The sequence below is a fragment of the Pinus tabuliformis genome, chromosome 9 (assembly GCF_031772625.1).
Source record: "Pinus tabuliformis cultivar Carrire ecotype Pingquan chromosome 9, CPIR1, whole genome shotgun sequence".
NCBI classification, from domain to species: domain Eukaryota; kingdom Viridiplantae; phylum Streptophyta; class Pinopsida; order Pinales; family Pinaceae; genus Pinus; species Pinus tabuliformis.
This window is the reverse complement of record NC_142307.1, coordinates 1,004,231,142-1,004,248,335: the sequence shown is the minus strand read 5'-3', so window position 1 is coordinate 1,004,248,335 and position 17,194 is coordinate 1,004,231,142. Positions and strand designations below refer to the sequence as shown.

At 41.3% G+C, this 17,194-nt stretch overlaps 1 protein-coding gene across 3 annotated transcripts in view; it reads left to right on the top strand.

The window, feature by feature from the left end:
- The window catches only part of ATH9 (ABC2 homolog 9), a 274,795-nt gene that overhangs the window by 161,494 nt on the left and 96,107 nt on the right, over nt 1-17,194 (top strand). For all 3 annotated transcript variants that reach the window (XM_089439644.1, XM_089439643.1, XM_089439645.1), the window contains 2 exons: nt 5,271-5,362; nt 5,489-5,668. In XM_089439644.1, coding sequence (XP_089295770.1) covers nt 5,271-5,362; nt 5,489-5,668 — 272 coding nt within the window. The remainder of the gene's footprint in view (nt 1-5,270; nt 5,363-5,488; nt 5,669-17,194) is intronic.

Sequence of the window (17,194 nt, the reverse complement as noted above, 5' to 3'; positions counted from 1 at the left end):
AAAATCATAAAAGCATAAAAAATAGTGTGGAATATTTTTGCCAGCTGAGACTCAAATTTTTTGATGTGGAATGAATATTTATCAATTTATGCGAGTCTGCTCATGAGTAAAGATTAGCTGCATGAATATGATATCTGGTCGATGTTCATAATTGCGTGGTTGTTTGAAGCATTTATCTTTTTCGAAATTCTTAATTGCTGGATATTTTGTATCGTTCAAGTTATTTGATGATAAATGATTGCTGTGCATGGTCTACATCTCTGCAACATCTAGTAAACAATCGTTTAAACATCAAACCCACAAGGCACTGGTCTTTCAATTTAACAAAACAAAATTAGTGCTCTTTTCTTCGTGTCTCCCAAACCGACTAGTCGACAGTTGGTCTTCATCACCTCATAGGGTCTACCCCCCTTAGCCGCAGGAGACAAGCTTAAACGGAGAGATCGGGGATCAGTGTGACAGCCCCCGGTCTGAGCATTGTTGTGTCAATCTGTGCGACAACAGGTCCTTCTGTGTCTCCTCATCTAACTGCACCCTCCCCTGTGTGGTCCTCGGTGGTGGGGGTCTAGTCTCATGCCCCTTCTCTGGGAAAGGGGTCCGTGCAGGAAATGGTGCTCTAGTCTTGGGGATGGCCCCCTTTAGATCTCTTGCAAACAAGACTACTTCCTGCAACGTGGAGGGTTTGCATGACTTCATCAGTCCATGCAGGGGCTCAAGCAAGCCCTCAATGAAGGTATATACCCTCCTTGCCTCGGATAGATCCGGGACCATCACTGACACATGCAAAAAATCTGAAAAGTACTGCTTTGGGTTGCCAGTTTGGCGTAGTTATGTCAACTCCCTGAAATATGTCTCCAGATCCCTCTGATCAAATCACTCCACCACCCTCTGCGTGAAGTCCTCATAAGAAACTATCTGGGCATGCCCTAAGGTGGTGAAGCCATGGAACCACCAATCATGGGCTTTCCCTTCCATGTGCAGTGTGGCCATCTTAATGGCTTCCTGCTCTGTCATTCGGTTGAGTTGAAAGTACGTGTCCATCTTTTCAACCCAAGCCCTGATCGTGCACTTGGCAGTGCCATCAAAAGTAGGGAAATACATCCTCCCTATGGTTCTCTGCAGCTCACATTTATGGGTCCCTTGTCCTCCGTACCCCTTGTTCCTCTCACTCTGCTTGAGCTTGCAGTAATCTCTGAAGGAGAGGGCTTCTTTGAAGTCTTCATCCATGGTCTGCCACTCTCTGAAGTAATCCCCCATCTGAGGAGTATCTTCCTCCCTTGCAAGCTCGATTTGTGCCATTGGCACGAAAGAAGGTAGTGTAGCCCGAGTTGACACACTGACTGAAGGGCGCTGCACTGCTAGTGAGGGGTGATCGAAAGGATGAGAGGCCCCAGAAGTTTCTCCACATAGAAACCCTCTAGGCGTGGTCCTTTCTCTGTTTTGTGACTTGATCTCCTCCAACATGTCTTTCTGCCCCTTGGCCAAGTCACTCAAGGCCCTTAGGAGGCTATCGAAAGCCATCTCCAACCTGCTCTTGGGCTCTGTCATTTCCTCCTCTCCGGCCATTGCTTTCCTTCTTCCCTTCGTGTCTGGAGTAATTTCTAACTCCCTTTCTCTGCTCTTGTACCTCTGCCTACGGTAGGTGATGTTTTGCTGGTCCCCTTCTCTCATAGGAAACACTCCCCACACCTGAGCCAAGAACTAGGCTCTGATACCACTGTGATGTTCCTAAATAGGAATGTAAGTGATATTAAGCAAATAAACTGTGCAATAGCATATAAAAATTAAAAACACATCAAACGTCCATGAAAACACTGCCAATAAGGAACCGCTGAGCCATATTATTAAAAACCTGCAGGCTAGATACAATATGAAATGGGATGGTGCACCTGGGCTTATCCCAATGAACAAGCAAGACCAACCCCAGGTGGAAAAATAGCTGAGCTGAAGGCTGCCCAGCTGCTGCACCACTCCGCATTGTGCTGCTACAGTAAACTGCTGCCCTGCTGAACTTCGACTAGCTGGAAGGTGCTCAAAAACTGCCCAGAAAATTGTGCACTTTTAACCCCAGACTCCTTGGAAAAACCCAAAAAAACCTAGAAAAACCCAGAAGGGAATTTAGCTGGTTTTGACTTTGGATTTTCGGCCCTCTTGGAGCCTCTCCCCAGCTTCAACTGCGAATTTCGACTTTCAAGGAACAACTTGCAAATCCTACTGCAAACTCCTCCAAAATGCTAGTTTTCCCTGTGCTATCCAACTCCAAGCACCCTGGATGGCTCGAAAGTGAGAGCTGATCCTCCTTTTATTACCTTGGGCCTCCTTAGCCTCATGTGGGCCCCTCCATCCACCCATTCGATTTTCCTCCAAGCACATCGAATGGCCAACCTCGAATTCCTCATGTGGATGGCCCCCACATTCCACTAGCTGCTAAATAAAGTCGAAATTGCCCCATGGTTCCTAAGTCTAAGTGTGGGGTCATCCTCCTAAGTCAAAATTGTGCCAAAAATGTGTAGCAACACCCTATGATTAATGTTTTTGAGAAGGGATATGACATATTTATAGTTGATGGAGCCTCCATAATAAGCCGACTTGAACAGTGGGTGAGCTGACATGTTTGTTGGAGTAAGTTAATTATTTTATTTAAGGCTGACTTGAAGTAGATGCTTGAGCTTGGTCTTGGAGGGCTATTTGACATTTTCATTGACTCATATACAAATGTAACATGCCCAAGAAGGGTCCTTCATACTTGAAATTGACTCTTTTGACTTTATGACCAATCCTAAGGGCTCACAATGGGAGCCATTTCTAAAAATAAAATTTCTTGCTCATGAAACCCATGAGACAAGCATTACAAAAATAATTTTATTTTTTCTTCTTTACATCAATTACATAGAATCCTAAGGGCTCAAAATGGGAGCCATTTCTAAAACTAAAATTCCTTGCTCATGAAACCCATGAGACAAGCATTACAAAAAGAATTTTATTTTTCTTCTTTACATCAATTACATAAAATCACAATTACACGTCATTATGAAGACCGAACCTAGTTACATTTTTCAACACATATAACACATCAGTACATCGAGATCATAAAGAGACAGTCCACACAAATAGCACAAAGGTTTACCCTGGGAAAACCCTTAAAGGGAAAATCCCAACAACCTTTTTCAATAGAGATTTCTTTAGTTGAACAGAGACACGTCTAAGTCTAACTAGGTCAAACCTGGTCCAATGTCCATCCTCCTAGTCGAGTCAATCACGCCCACAAACATACTTTGTCATGTCTCTTCACTGCCTCAGCGATGATTTTCATAAGTGCCCTTCGCATGCCTCAGGGATGGCCTTCGTTCTAACTCAGGGATATGCCATATGCTGTCTCAGAGATACACTTCTAGCCACAAATCTCCAAATTGTTTGCCTCAGACCATACAAATATACCTCAGGAGATGCGAGCTTCAGATGCCACATATACGAGCTATATAGTGCCGCAGATGCAAGCTATATACTGCCATAGATGTGAGCCATATAATTAGAAGATGCGAGCCTTTTCTCTGCCTCAAAAGATCTAAAGTCGCTGCCACAGACCATCGAAGATACCTCAGAAGATTTGAGCTATATCTTGGCCAGAATTGTCTTATGGTCAGTTTGACCTTGCATTGGACTGTTAAGATTAGATGTATCTCTTGTTGAATTGATCAATTTCCCTAAGGAAAAGGTTGCTGGGTTCCCCCCCATGTGGGTTTTCCTACGAAGATACCTCAGAAGATGTGAGCTATATCTTGGCCAGAATTGTCTTATGGTCAGTTTGACCTTGCATTGGACTGTTAAGATTAGATGTATCTCTTGTTGAATTGATCAATTTCCCTAAGGAAAAGGTTGCTGGGTTCCCCCCCATGTGGGTTTTCCTAGGGTAAAATGCTTTGTGTTTCTTGTTTGGCTCTCTTTATGATCCTACTGTCATTCTTGTTTTACTGTTGAAGATTTTCTATGTAATTACTTAATGATGAATGTGAATATGAATGGATTTAAAGCAAAAATCATTAGAAGTAATTATCAGTAGAAGACCTATGAAAAATCAACATCTCCATCCTTCATTCTCAGGTTATACGACTTCTTCCGTAAGAAAAATTTGTTCATTAAGGACTTAGATTGACACAATGCCCCTAACTTATTCCACAATCCCTTCGTTGTAGCTTCCCATGAAACATTTAATAATACCTAATCTAGGAGACACAACTATATTGTGCTGTTTGCCTTACGATCCAACTTGGTCTAGTCTTTTATTGACATCCCCGCTAGTGTAGTACCCAGATTGAATCCACTGATCTTTGCCCACTAAAAGATTTTCCATTTTGAGCTTCCCAAGTCAAAACTTTTCCCATTGAGTTTCTTGATCTCTATCTCTGAATTGCTCACCATTTCCTTTCACCTCAAGAATCAATTCCATAGATCTCCCACTATAATAGGGCCTATCATAGGCTTGAGCCAAAACCCTTGGCCACAAAGGCATTCCCTTGAAGCCAAACTGCTTTGATACCAAATGTTGGTTTTAACTCTGTACAGTCAATTGCTACAGACAGATTTTTAATAAAAATAGAAAAGATGGAATGGCGCACAAACACATTTAACATAAGGATTTTACCTTGAAAACCCAAAATTGGGAGAACCAGAAAGATTTTTCACAATATCCTATCGTTACAATGTTACAATACACATGTATTTCCTGCGGCATCCATAAACCCCAATCCATTAATCCTGGATTAAATTACAATTGTAGTTCCTTCATTGAAATTACAAAACCATGGGCTAAACCACCATGTGCCACAATATTGTTAAAAGTGAAAACCATGTGCCCAAACTGCCAAAAACAGAAGCAAAGGGCTGCCCAAATTATTTTTTGGGGGTGCTACCCTTACACTCCCAGGCAGGGGGGGGGTGGTGACTGTGCTCCCATTTTGAACCCTCTGCTGCACCTGCCGCATACAAATCCTGTGTAGCTAATTGTGCAAAGAATATAACTCAAACACAACAATATTTAAGACCATTTTTTCAGCAACAATATGCTTATCCTTAAATCTTGCTTCAAGTAGGCATTACATTTTCCTTTGATATATTTAGTTATAATGACAACAGCAGAAAAGAACAGCAGTATTCTATTTATCCATAATCTAATTCCTCAACTATCTGTCATGTTCTTTTCCTTGTAGAGAGCTGAATCTCCATTGGCATGAACATTTGTCCAAATGTTGACTTTTTACTTATTTATGCAGGTAAAAGAAAGCCACAATTGGTATTACTTGACCATGGTTTATACAGGGTGCTTGACCCATTAACACGGGCGCACTATGCTAAGCTTTGGAAGGTGACTAAATCTACTTTTGGAGTTTTGATTTGCCCAATACATTATCTTTTATTGCTCCTGTGACATCTGCCTTCCAAATATCTTCCTCATTTCTGGTTCTAATGGTTCTTCAAAGTTTGTGTGCAGGCTCTTGTGTTTGCAGATGTCAAAGGGATCAAGGAGAATAGTATCAAATTAGGTGCAGGTGAGGATCTCTATGTCCTTTTTGCTGGTGTTCTAACAATGAGGCCATGGCAGAAGGTGCTTGATCCAGCAATCGACCATTTACGTTTGAATGGGACTGATGCTGATCGTGCTGAACTTCAGGTATTCTTTCATTTTTTCTGTAGTATGTGTGTGCTCCGTTGTTGGTTACTATGAGAACATTATGATATATTTGATTCTGTGCATTATTAAAAAATAACAATGCCTTTATGTATGAGTATCTACATTAAGATTGGAAGAGGACTCACTTTTTATTGGATAGCCAGTCAAAAGTATGTAGACATTTTTTGTATTTTTTAACTACTATTCTTTCACGTCTCCAGTAGCTTTGTCAAGTATATAATTTAAGTCACATTTAAATTGGTCAAGTAGAGCAGGTTGATTCAAATGAAATTCACAGGCTTTGCAGTTATCCATGAACAATAATTAGCAACTAAGATCTAGAATTCATGAGTAAGATCTGGAAGGAGCTCTTTATGTTGGTGGGAAGTACAAAACTAATATGTGTACCGCCTGTTATCTCTAAACAGATGGGCCAACAGAGATTGCTAATATATGTTTAAAAGAACATCCAAAGAGTTAATGGTTACAGTACCACTTACCATGTCTCTACCAAATTGTTTACTTTAATTGACCTTTATGGCTATAAATCTTCATGAGCTTGTTCCAACCATCAATTATCAAGGAATGAAACACCTGGTTCACATAATTTGAAAGAGCAAATTAAGAACGCCCAAAATAAGATGTAATATCAGGTAGACGTCGAGACTGCAACATTATGAACTAAACTGGGTACAACAATAGTTACTGTGTGTCCACCAAAATGATTTCTTTGATTTCCGTTTATGGTTACAAACTTTCATTTTGGAGTCTTGTTGCAATGGGGTTAATGACAACAAACAGAAAATATCACTATTAAAAGAGCATGTTCAACAAGCTCTAATTCTTGTGTAGCAACAGGTAGACTTCCACATTGTAGAAATATATTTAGGATGGTGTTTGGGCTTATGAATAGCTTTGACTACATTAGCATATCATGGCAAATTGTCCTTGATATTTTATTCTACAAGGTCCTAATCTCTCCACTTGACTTTTGCACAGGGCTTGAATGCTCTTAATATATTTCTTGAGAATGGCTGCTAGAATTGGTTCTTTAGCAATCATATTTATTCTTTTGGTATTACCTTATTAAAGGGCACTGTGAAGATGTCTCAGATTCTGTGGTCCTTGATACCCACGAAAAATTATCCGCATCTATTCCTTGGGTTAGTTGTCATTTTCCATTGGGACTGGAACCCTATATCCTCATCTCTAAGTGAGGCCTGGAAATTTTCCATAAGAGGTTTAATGCAGCTAAAAGAAGATAAAAGCATATGAAGCTACAAATAAAAAAAAAAAGAAAAATGCAAAAGATGCCTAGGACATAGTAAGCACTTGGGCAAAAACCTAGCAAGATCCTGATGCAGTGAATTGTGAGTGTTTGCAACTCGTGCATGTGACCACTTCCATCCTCCTATTATTCCACAATATTTGATTTCTGTCTCGCTGTTCATTTGGGTTGGAAAAGATAGTTTGTTCCAAATGAGTTAGGATTGGAATGCTCTTTGCATTTGCATTTATTTGTAGGGATTTGCAAGAAACCAGGGTTTAGGCATGCGATCAGCAACAATTTTATCACTTAGAGTCTTAAGTCACCAGACATAGGACATGAAGGACACACAAATTCGAGTTCATGACACGGGGCACGTAGACCCCTCGGAATAGGACACACACACACACACACACACTATATATATATATATATATATATTACACAAATTCTCATGATGATACAAATTTAGACATACATCTAGATTCTACATTGTAAATTTGTAACATTATGCATACAAATACAATCATGACAGGTTCATCAATGATCCAATACGAGAAATACAAGAAATTGACCATAAACTGCAGTTTTCTCATTAAGTCATCTAGATCAAAATGTGTTACATAGGTACTGAGTCCCGAAGACTTCTGACTAGGAATCCCAATGGAAAATAGAAATAGAAAATACAAAACAACTACAAGGTAGTAAGTAGCTCATCAATCATCATCATCAAAATCTCTCCTATGCATCTTCTTCTATATCCAATGTACTCTCTGAATCTGCTGGTGTGGAGGATGATCCCTCAAGAGTATCACCATCATTGAAAGTGACAGGCTCTAACACTGGCTCATTAAGATCCACGTTGGCCAATGCCAACTCAACACTGCTGTCCAAACCCATATCATCAAGGAACACATCCCACATCTTTGTCTTTTTATTAAATTTGGCAACTAGGGCCAAAATCCACCATGGACAACTCTTTTGATGAAGCTGATATTTTTATTGGATTTCTCTTTCGAAGAGGTGTAGGATTGATTTAAAGATCATCTCATTCTGACATGTATAAATGGAATTATGAATTTATTTTTTTTATGGACAAATTGTCAAGGTCGGCCAACAAACTAATGTAGTCTCAGAAGCCCAAAAGTCATGTCTTTTCTTCTTCAACGTTGCATATAAATAGAAGGAGCATCTACCTCATTTGGACGCTCATCATCCTCCTTGCTGTTCCAAACTGCACTTCAGCACTCAAGCTCTGATACCATGTAAAAATTTCTCATTTCACACCTCGGTTTTCAGTTTCACCTTATTTCTCCCATAATAGTTAAATGCCTTTTCCCATATCTATACATTCAACAACTGAAAAAATAAATTTTGCTGAAAACACAAATTCTGGAAAAATTACAGAATGCTGGAAAATGCAGAAATAAAAAATCAACAGGTACAAACAACCATTTAACTCATTTAAACACAGTGATTTTTGGTCAAGGTGACCCTGGAAAAACCCCCTACAACTCTTGGGGAAAACCAGTTCGAGAGCTCTTTCTATTTCTGGAAAATGTCTTTTACAGTGAGAAATATTCAACAAAAAATCAGCGAGCAAATTTTACAACTTATCTCGTTTTTCGTGCCTCATAGCCAACTGGAAAAACTTGCAGCAGCAAAACAGAACAGTAATAAATGCTGTACGACCTCCTAGAAAAGCGTGCAAGCTGCCATTAAATATGATGTATGGATTTCCTCAATTTGTGTGCAGAAAAAACACAACCATACGGCTGTACGGGTTTGCCTTGGTTTGCGTGCCAAGGTACAACCACTTGTTATATGGATTTCTGCTCCTCGATTTCTGTGCACTTGCTATACGGATTTTTAGAAAAACGTGCCCAATGTCTGCCTTTCACTGTGTGCTAACTCAGCTGTACGGATTTGCTAAAATGCTGCCTTGGAATGTGTGCCAAGCTGCTGCCTCCTTCTCCTCCCTGTCCAGAAATCTCCCTTGCTCTCTTGCTCTCCTTCTCTCAATCTGTGCATGAAAGAATTGAATGACCTTTTCCTCCTTTTCCTACTTCAATCTAACCCTAAGTGACTTTTGGGGAATCCCTAAATCCAATGGCTGAAATAGATTGAGATCTAGGGCTGAGATTAAATGCTCATTTAAATCTCACTTTCTATTTTTTGATTCACCCCACTTTAATAAAGACCCACTTAGTCATTTATTTCCAAAGTCACTTTTCCTTTCTAATTTTACATTGACTTTATTAAAGTCACTTTAAAATTAGACTTTAGTAACTTTATCACTTAAAGTCACTTTTAAATTAGATTGGACTTTATAAAAATTATAAAGTCATTTTAGGAGAAAAATTAAATTCTTTTGGACACTTTTCCCTAGGCCAAAGATCAAAGCCTTAGGGAACCACCTGTCCTTCGGTACCAAATTTCAACACTCCCTCTTACAGAGGAAGATGTTCTTCACCACACCCATCTTGTCTCTGAAGTAGTCATGCTTGCCCCGTGGTAAAGCTTTGGTAAGAATATCAGCAACCTGCTCATCAGTGGGAATATACTCAAGCTTCACAGCTCCCTTTTAAACATAGTCTCTGATGAAATGGTATTTGATCCCGATATGCTTTGACCTGTCATGAAATACTGGATTCTCCGTGAGTTTAATGCAACTCTAATTATCACAGTAAATCACTGAAGGTCTCAACGGCTGACCAAATAAGTCAAACAACATCTTGCGAAGCCAGATGGCCTCACAACTAGCTAGACTGGCTGCCATATACTCTGCTTCCATTGAACTCAATGCTACTAACTGCTACTTCCGGCTGAACCATGACACTACTGCTGAACCCAACCCAAAATAGCACCCTGAAGTGTTCTTCCTATCAGAAGCACAACCTGCCCAATCAGAATCAGTATAACCTGCCAATCTCACTCCATCCCCCTGCCTGTAGTCTAGACCATAATCCACTGTCCCCTGCAAGTACCGCAAAATGTGTTTTGCAGCCCCCCAGTGAACCTTCCTAGGCTCACACATAAACTGACTCATCGTGTTAACTGCAAAACAAATATCTGGTCTAGTGTTGACCAAATACATCAAGGAACCAATCAGCTGCCTGTACAATGTGGGATCCACCAACTCGGAATCTGAAGCATGAAGCTTCTTGCAGTTGGTGATCATCGGTGTCGACATGGGTTTACAATCCTCCATGTGGAATCTTCTAAGGATGTCCACAATATACTTCCCTTGCCCTAGGAAGAAATGCCCCTCCTCCTGCCACACCTCCAAACCCAAAAAGTAATGCATCAAGCCGATGTCCTTCATCTCAAACTCCGCCGCAAGATCTCTCTTGCAGTGCTCTATGAGTCTCTCTGCACTTGTAATGACCAAGTCATCCACATACAACACCAGAATGAGAGGCTCCTCACCTATCACAATATAGTAAAGGTTCGGATCTGCCTCACTCTTTGTGAAACCCATCCCCTGCAAGTATGTATCTATCCTGGAGTACCAAGCTCTGGGAGCTTTCTTCAGGCCTTAAAGGGCCTTCTTCAGTCTGCACACATGGGACTCCTTCCCATGCACCTCAAAGCCTTGTGATTGCTCAATGTACACCTCCTCCTGTATGAAGCCATTGAGAAAAGCAATCTTCACATCCATCTGGTGGATCTTCCAACCCATCTCTGCTGCTATCGATATAATGGAGCGGATCGAAGTATATCGAGCCACGGGAGCGAAGGTCTTCTCATAATCAACTCCCTCTACCTAGGAGAACCCTCTAGCCACAAATCTGGCTTTGAATTTCTCAATGCTGCCATCTGCAGCATGCTTTACCTTGTAAAGCCATCTGGAAGTAACCATGGATTTGCTCTCAGGCCTCGGCACCACCTCCCAAACATCATTCTTCATGATAGAAGAATACTCCTCCTGCATGGCCTCTCTCCAGACCTGCTGGCTAGCTGCCTCCTCATAGCTAGAAGGCTCAGAGTCAAGGATGCTGGTAGCCATTGCCATATAGCTACAAAACCTCTCAGGTGGTCTACTCTCTCTGACCGACCTCTTAGGGTTAGCAACAGATGTGGCATCTCTCAAGGTGTCCTGAAGCCACTTGGGCTTCCTCTTCCCTGAGCATACTTCTCCCATTGGAGAATGAAACTCGTCCTCCTCATCATCATCATCAGGAGCCTGAACTCCTGACCGTCTGTATGCTGTCCTCCTTCCTGCATCTGAACCTGTAGAAGCTGAGGTACCGTGTGAACTATTCATCAGTGGACTCCCTAGTGAACTGCTCTGTGGACTGCTCTGCATGCTACCCGGAGCACCACCCCTCTGGCTCGGCGAGCCATTGCTCACTGACGGACATGACATCCTCATAGATGTACCTCCGGATCCTCCTGATCCCTGCCCACTGGATCCCTGCGACTGACTCAACTGCTGCTGAGTGTCTGGCTGATCCAGATACTCTGACTCCCATGACCTCCTAAAGGCCCTGTCCTCCTCGAACTTTACATCCCGCTTGACAACAACTTTCCTCTGTGCAGGAATGTAAATCCGAAAGGCCTTTGAGGTCTCACTGTAGCCCACAAAGATACCCTTCTCTGCTGTGGGCTCTAGTTTGGTCCTCTTCTCCCTGGGTATGTAGGAGTATGTAATGCACCTAAAGATACGAAGATGACCAACATTAGGCTTCTTCCAAGAAAAAGCCTCCTCTGGAGTCATGTGCCCCAAGGCACGATGCAGACTCCTGTTCTGCAAATAAACAACTGTGTTGCAGGCCTCTGCCCACAAGAACAATGGCAACCCCTGATCATGTAACATGGCTTTGGCAGCCCCTCCGATGGATCTGTTCTTCCTCTCCGCAACCCCGTTCTGCTGGGGGTTGTAAGGAACAGTGAACTCCCTCCTAATGCCTGCCTCCGCACAATAGTCAACAAACTCTCCAAGGGTGTACTCTCCCCCATTGTCCGACCTCAGGGACTTGATCTTCCGACCTGTCTGTGTCTCCACAAGAGCTCTAAACTCCTGAAACCGCTTGAAGACCTCACTCTTGGTCTTCAAGAAATAAATCCAGGTCCTCCTGGAGTGATCATCAATGAATAAAACATAGTACTCATATCCACTCAAGGAAACATGAGACATTCAACCACTCACATCAGAATGAATCAAATCAAGTATCCTAGTCGCTCTGCTGTCACTGCTGGGAAAAGGGGATTTGGCAAACTTGCCCATCGCACATCCTCTGCAAGTATCAAAGTGATCAGTACTGAAATCTGGCACACTTGTAGTGATCTCCCGCAAGGTCCTCAAGGCTCCATGATACATATGCCCCATCCTGCGGTGCCAAATCTCACACAGCTCAGAACTGCTAGCTCTGCTGTCGGTACTACTTCTCAATGCCAAAAGGGGCTGGAATACAAACTTGTACACCTTTGCATGGCGTACACCTATCACTCTAGCTGAATCAGCTGGAGTGCCCCTGGGATACATCAACACCTGTCCTCCCCTGAACAGTACCTCATATCCTCTGTCCTCCAAAGCTGAGACGGATATGAGGTTCTTCCTCATCCCTGGCACATAAAGAACATCTGACACCTTCAAGGGAGGTTTGGACTCCCTCTGAAATGTCAGTTTCCCCATACCGACTGCTCTAACAACTCTGTCAGCACCGAGTACTACCTCTATATCAATGCTACTCTTTGAAAGCTCTGAGAAGTACTCACGGACTCCTGTCATGTGACGTGAAGCCCCACTGTCCACATACCAAATACCCGAAGATGTTCCGCTAATCGAGGGAAAAGCATGCTCCCTCTAAACCTGTGTGGCGGGTGATCTTGCACTAGAGAACTCACACGCAGTGAATCCAAACTCTCAGTCAAAACGATCTGCAAAGTCCTCAACCTCTGCTGAAGCTGCCAAACTCTGGTCCTTCCCCTTCTTCTTCTTCTCCGGACACACAACTGCATAGTGTCCCATCTTTTGACAATTCCAACACTTCACCTTAGAATAGTCCTTTTGTGTGTTACCCTGTTTACCTTTACCTTTGCCTTTGCCCCCACCATTGCTTGTGGAAGCCTGCTTCTTCCCCTTGCCTTTCTTGCCTCCTGCCAACAATGCTACATCCTCATCCTGCTCAACTGGCTTGGCTGCCCCAAGCTGACCTTTCCTGATCTCTCTCTGAATGCAATCATCCCAAAACCTCTCACATGTGGGAAGGGTCTCACGTGCACAAACTCCATCAGCAAATTTCATCCATGAACGGGGGAGGCCATTCACTGCAATCCGCACCAACTCAGTGGGTGGAATGACCTCTCCAACTGCTGCCAACTCATCTCTCACATTAGTAATCTTTGTGAGATATCCAGCTGCGCTATCATTACCCATCTTAATGGTCTTCAACTTCTCCTTCAGGACCATTTTCCGGTTCTCATTGGTACTTTGGTAGAGATTGGACAATGCTGTCCACATCTCATGGGCATTTCTCTTTCCTCTCACATGAGGAATGCAATGGTCTTTGACTCCGTCTAGAATCAGTCTCTTGCCCTTGTTGTTCTTTCTATTATAAGCAGCCTACTGAGTAGCATCGGTAGGCACAACTACAGGGTTCTGTGTGGTATGCACCATGATGTCCCAGACTTCTGCCTTCTCAAAGATACTCTGCATTCTCTCCTCCCAAACGCTGTAATTTGTATGCCCATCCAACCTATCCTCCACCCTCAATCCCAATGACATCCTGCTATTCTAAAACTGAAAAATAGCACTGCTGTAGTAAAGACAAACCTGTTGTTTGTGAAAAATCAGCTCGAATTTTCTGAGTGAAAAGTCAACAGGCTGTAATTTTCCTCCTTGCTGTTCCAAACTGCACTTCAGCACTCAAGCTCTGATACCATGTAAAAATTTCTCATTTCCCACCCCGATTTTCAGTTTCACCTTATTTCTCCCATAATAGTTAAATGCCCTTTCCCATATCCATATATTCAACAACTGAAATTTTTTTTTTTGCTGAAAACACAAATTCTGGAAAAATTACAGAATGCTGGAAAATGCAGAAATAAAAAATCAGCAGGTACAAACAACCATTTAACTCATTTAAACACAGTGATTTTTGGTTAAGGTGGCCCTGGAAAAATCCCCTACAACTCTTGGGGAAAACCAGTTCGAGAGCTCTTTCTTATTTATGGAAAATGCCTTTTATAGTGAGAAATATTCAGCAAAAAATCAGCAAGCAAATTTTACAACTTATCTCGTTTTTCGTGCCTCACAACCAACTGGAAAAACTTGCAACAACAAAACAGAACAACAATAAATGCTGTATGGCCTCGTAGAAAAGCGTGCAAGCTGCCATTAAATACGATGTACGGATTTCCTCGATTTGCGTGCAGAAAAACACAGCCGTACGACTATATGGATTTGCCTCGGTTTGCGTGCCAAGGTACATCCACTTGCTGTACGGATTTCTGCTCCTCAATTTCTGTGCACTTGCTGTACGAATTTCTAGAAAAACGTGCCCAATGTCCGCGTTTCACTGTGTGCTAACTCAGCTGTACGCATAGTTTTAAAATTCGGCCGAATCGAATCCGAAACGGCCGAGTTGATCCGAGTCATTGAAGAATTTTATGACTCGGCAGAAAAACCAGTTCGGGAGGCCGAGTCATGATTGACTCGGCCGAGTTATTGCATGACTCGGCCGAGTCAATCATGACTCGGTCAACCCGACCGTTTCCACATCTACTCGGCCGAGTCATTAAATCTAGCCAGTCCCCACAAAAAACAACGATTTTTCTAATTTTTTTTTAACTTTTTAACATTTAGCTGATTGTTGGGGACTCCAAGGTGTTTTCTAAATTGGTTAAGTGCTATTTGGGGTCCATTCACCTCTCCTAGTATTGATATGCTACTCAAATTTCATGGTAATGTTAAATTCTTAAAGTAAAAGTGACATTCTCCTTAATCTTCATTTTCATATTTTTACTTAAATTTTTAACATTACCATGAAATGACTCAGGATGTTTGAGAGTGGTTCCAGCCTCATTGGATTTCATATGGAGAAAGTAGAATTTTAGATTTCATTCAAAATTCAGCAGACTTAACAAATTTTCAGGATTTCAGGATTGGAGGATTGCAATGTTTCCATTGAATTTTGTCCTGTATTAGGGTATGGAACTCGTATTTAACCAAGAGCACCAATCCCTCTTTGTACCTTGATGTTAGTGACATTGGTTGTCGAACTTCTCTAGGATTCGCTCCCAAACCAGGAGCTTCTGAAAATGTCGCTCCAGCTCCCGTTTTCGCTCTTGCTCCCCACTTTCGCTCCCGCTCCCAAGTAACACTGAGCCAGATGATGTTGGCAACTCTAGCAGTAGCCAGTAGTACTGGTCACAGAGTTTTGTTGTAGAGGCCATTTATAGCCTCCTTGGTTATTTGTTTTTGTTTTGATCTCTATATCATCATCGTGTATGTATTGGACAATGCACTGGGTGCCATTTTGATATAATGGATATATTCATGAGCCTACTTTGATAATACGTTGTCTTCTATCTATATTCTAATGCTGTGTGTTTGGAAACATGAATGAAAATCTTTAAAATTATGTGTTTTTATAAAAAATAAATATTTAATGTATTTTTTACAACGACCGAGTCATTGAAATCGAGTCGGCCGAGTCGATACCGAGTCAGAGTCGGAGTCGACCCTCGGCCGAGTCGGAGTCGGAGTCGGAGTTTTAAAACATTGGCTGTACGGATTTGCTAAAATGCTGCCTTGGAATTTGTGCCAAGCTGCTGCCTCCTTCTCCTCCCTGTTCAGAAATCTCCCTTGCTCTCTTGCTCTCCTTTTCTCAATCTGCTCATGAAAGAATTGAATGACCTTTTCCTCCTTTAATCTAACCCTAAGTGACTTTTGGGGAATCCCTAAATCCAATGGCTGAAATAGATTGAGATCTAGGGCTGAGAGTAAATGCTCATTTAAATCTCACTTTCTATTTTTAATTCACCCCACTTTAATAAAGACCCACTTAGTCATTTATTTCCAAAGTCACTTTTCTTTTCTAATTTTACATTGACTTTATTAAAGTCACTTTAAAATTAGACTTTAGTAACTTTATCACTTAAAGTCACTTTTAAATTAGATTTGACTTTATAAAAATTATAAAGTCACTTTAGGAGAAAAATTAAATTTTTTTGGACACTTTTCCCTAGGCCAAAGATCAAAGCCTTAGGGAACCACCTGTCCTCCGGTACCAAATTTCAACAGACATCTTCATTATCTTGAAGATTGTGTACCTGCAAAAAACTTTAATAGCAAGTATAAACAAATACATATACAGAAGCATGAAGCTAACTATATCAAAGTTGTGTCAATAGAATGGAAGCATAAAATCAAATACCTAAACCTAGTTAGGTTCATGATTAGCAGGAGACACATACTTCTTGCTAGGGTTATTGTCATAAACCCTAGACTACATCATCAAGACTTAAAGCAATTTAATCAAGATATTTGATGCATTATATTTAGGGCCTCAATTTTAGAGATATATGACAGAATCTATTTTTGCAAACCCTAGATTCCACGTTCGAGACACAAAGCCTTAGATTTAATCAAATAAGAATTCTATCATTCATCTAAGGTTTCAACAATGTTAGACTCTACTAGAGTTTGTTGCAAACCCTAGATTTTTTCATCAAAACTAAATCATATCGAAAACAATATCATCATATCCTAGAATATCAATCTTCTACTAGGGTTTTGTTACAAACCCTATAATCACAAACTATGGGCATCAACAATTAGGTTGGCATACTCGCATATGCATATCTAGGATTTCATAATCATGCTTTTGCATTTCATAATACTATCTGCTAGGTAAACATCAATACACCAATTTCATTTAGGCTAGGGTTTCGATCATACAGAGGGATATACACCTAGGGTTTCATTCCTAGGACCTCATTTTAGCTAATACAAGGGTCTTGCTTATACACCCTAAAGATCTAGAGTTTCAATACATAACATAGAAATTTACAAAAAACCCTAAAGAACTAGGGTTTCCATCATAACAATACCAAAACCCTAAACCCATGTCATATTGTAAAGAACCCTTCTTGGGATTTTTTTTGTCAAAGAAGAAAAATTATTTTATTGAAAAATAGGTCATTTAGGTCTTCTCCACCAAGTCGGCCTCAAACAGGGTAATTCGACTGCACCATAAGCCTATATATTGGAGCAACTCGATTTGATTTGGAACATTCTCTCATCAAGTCCG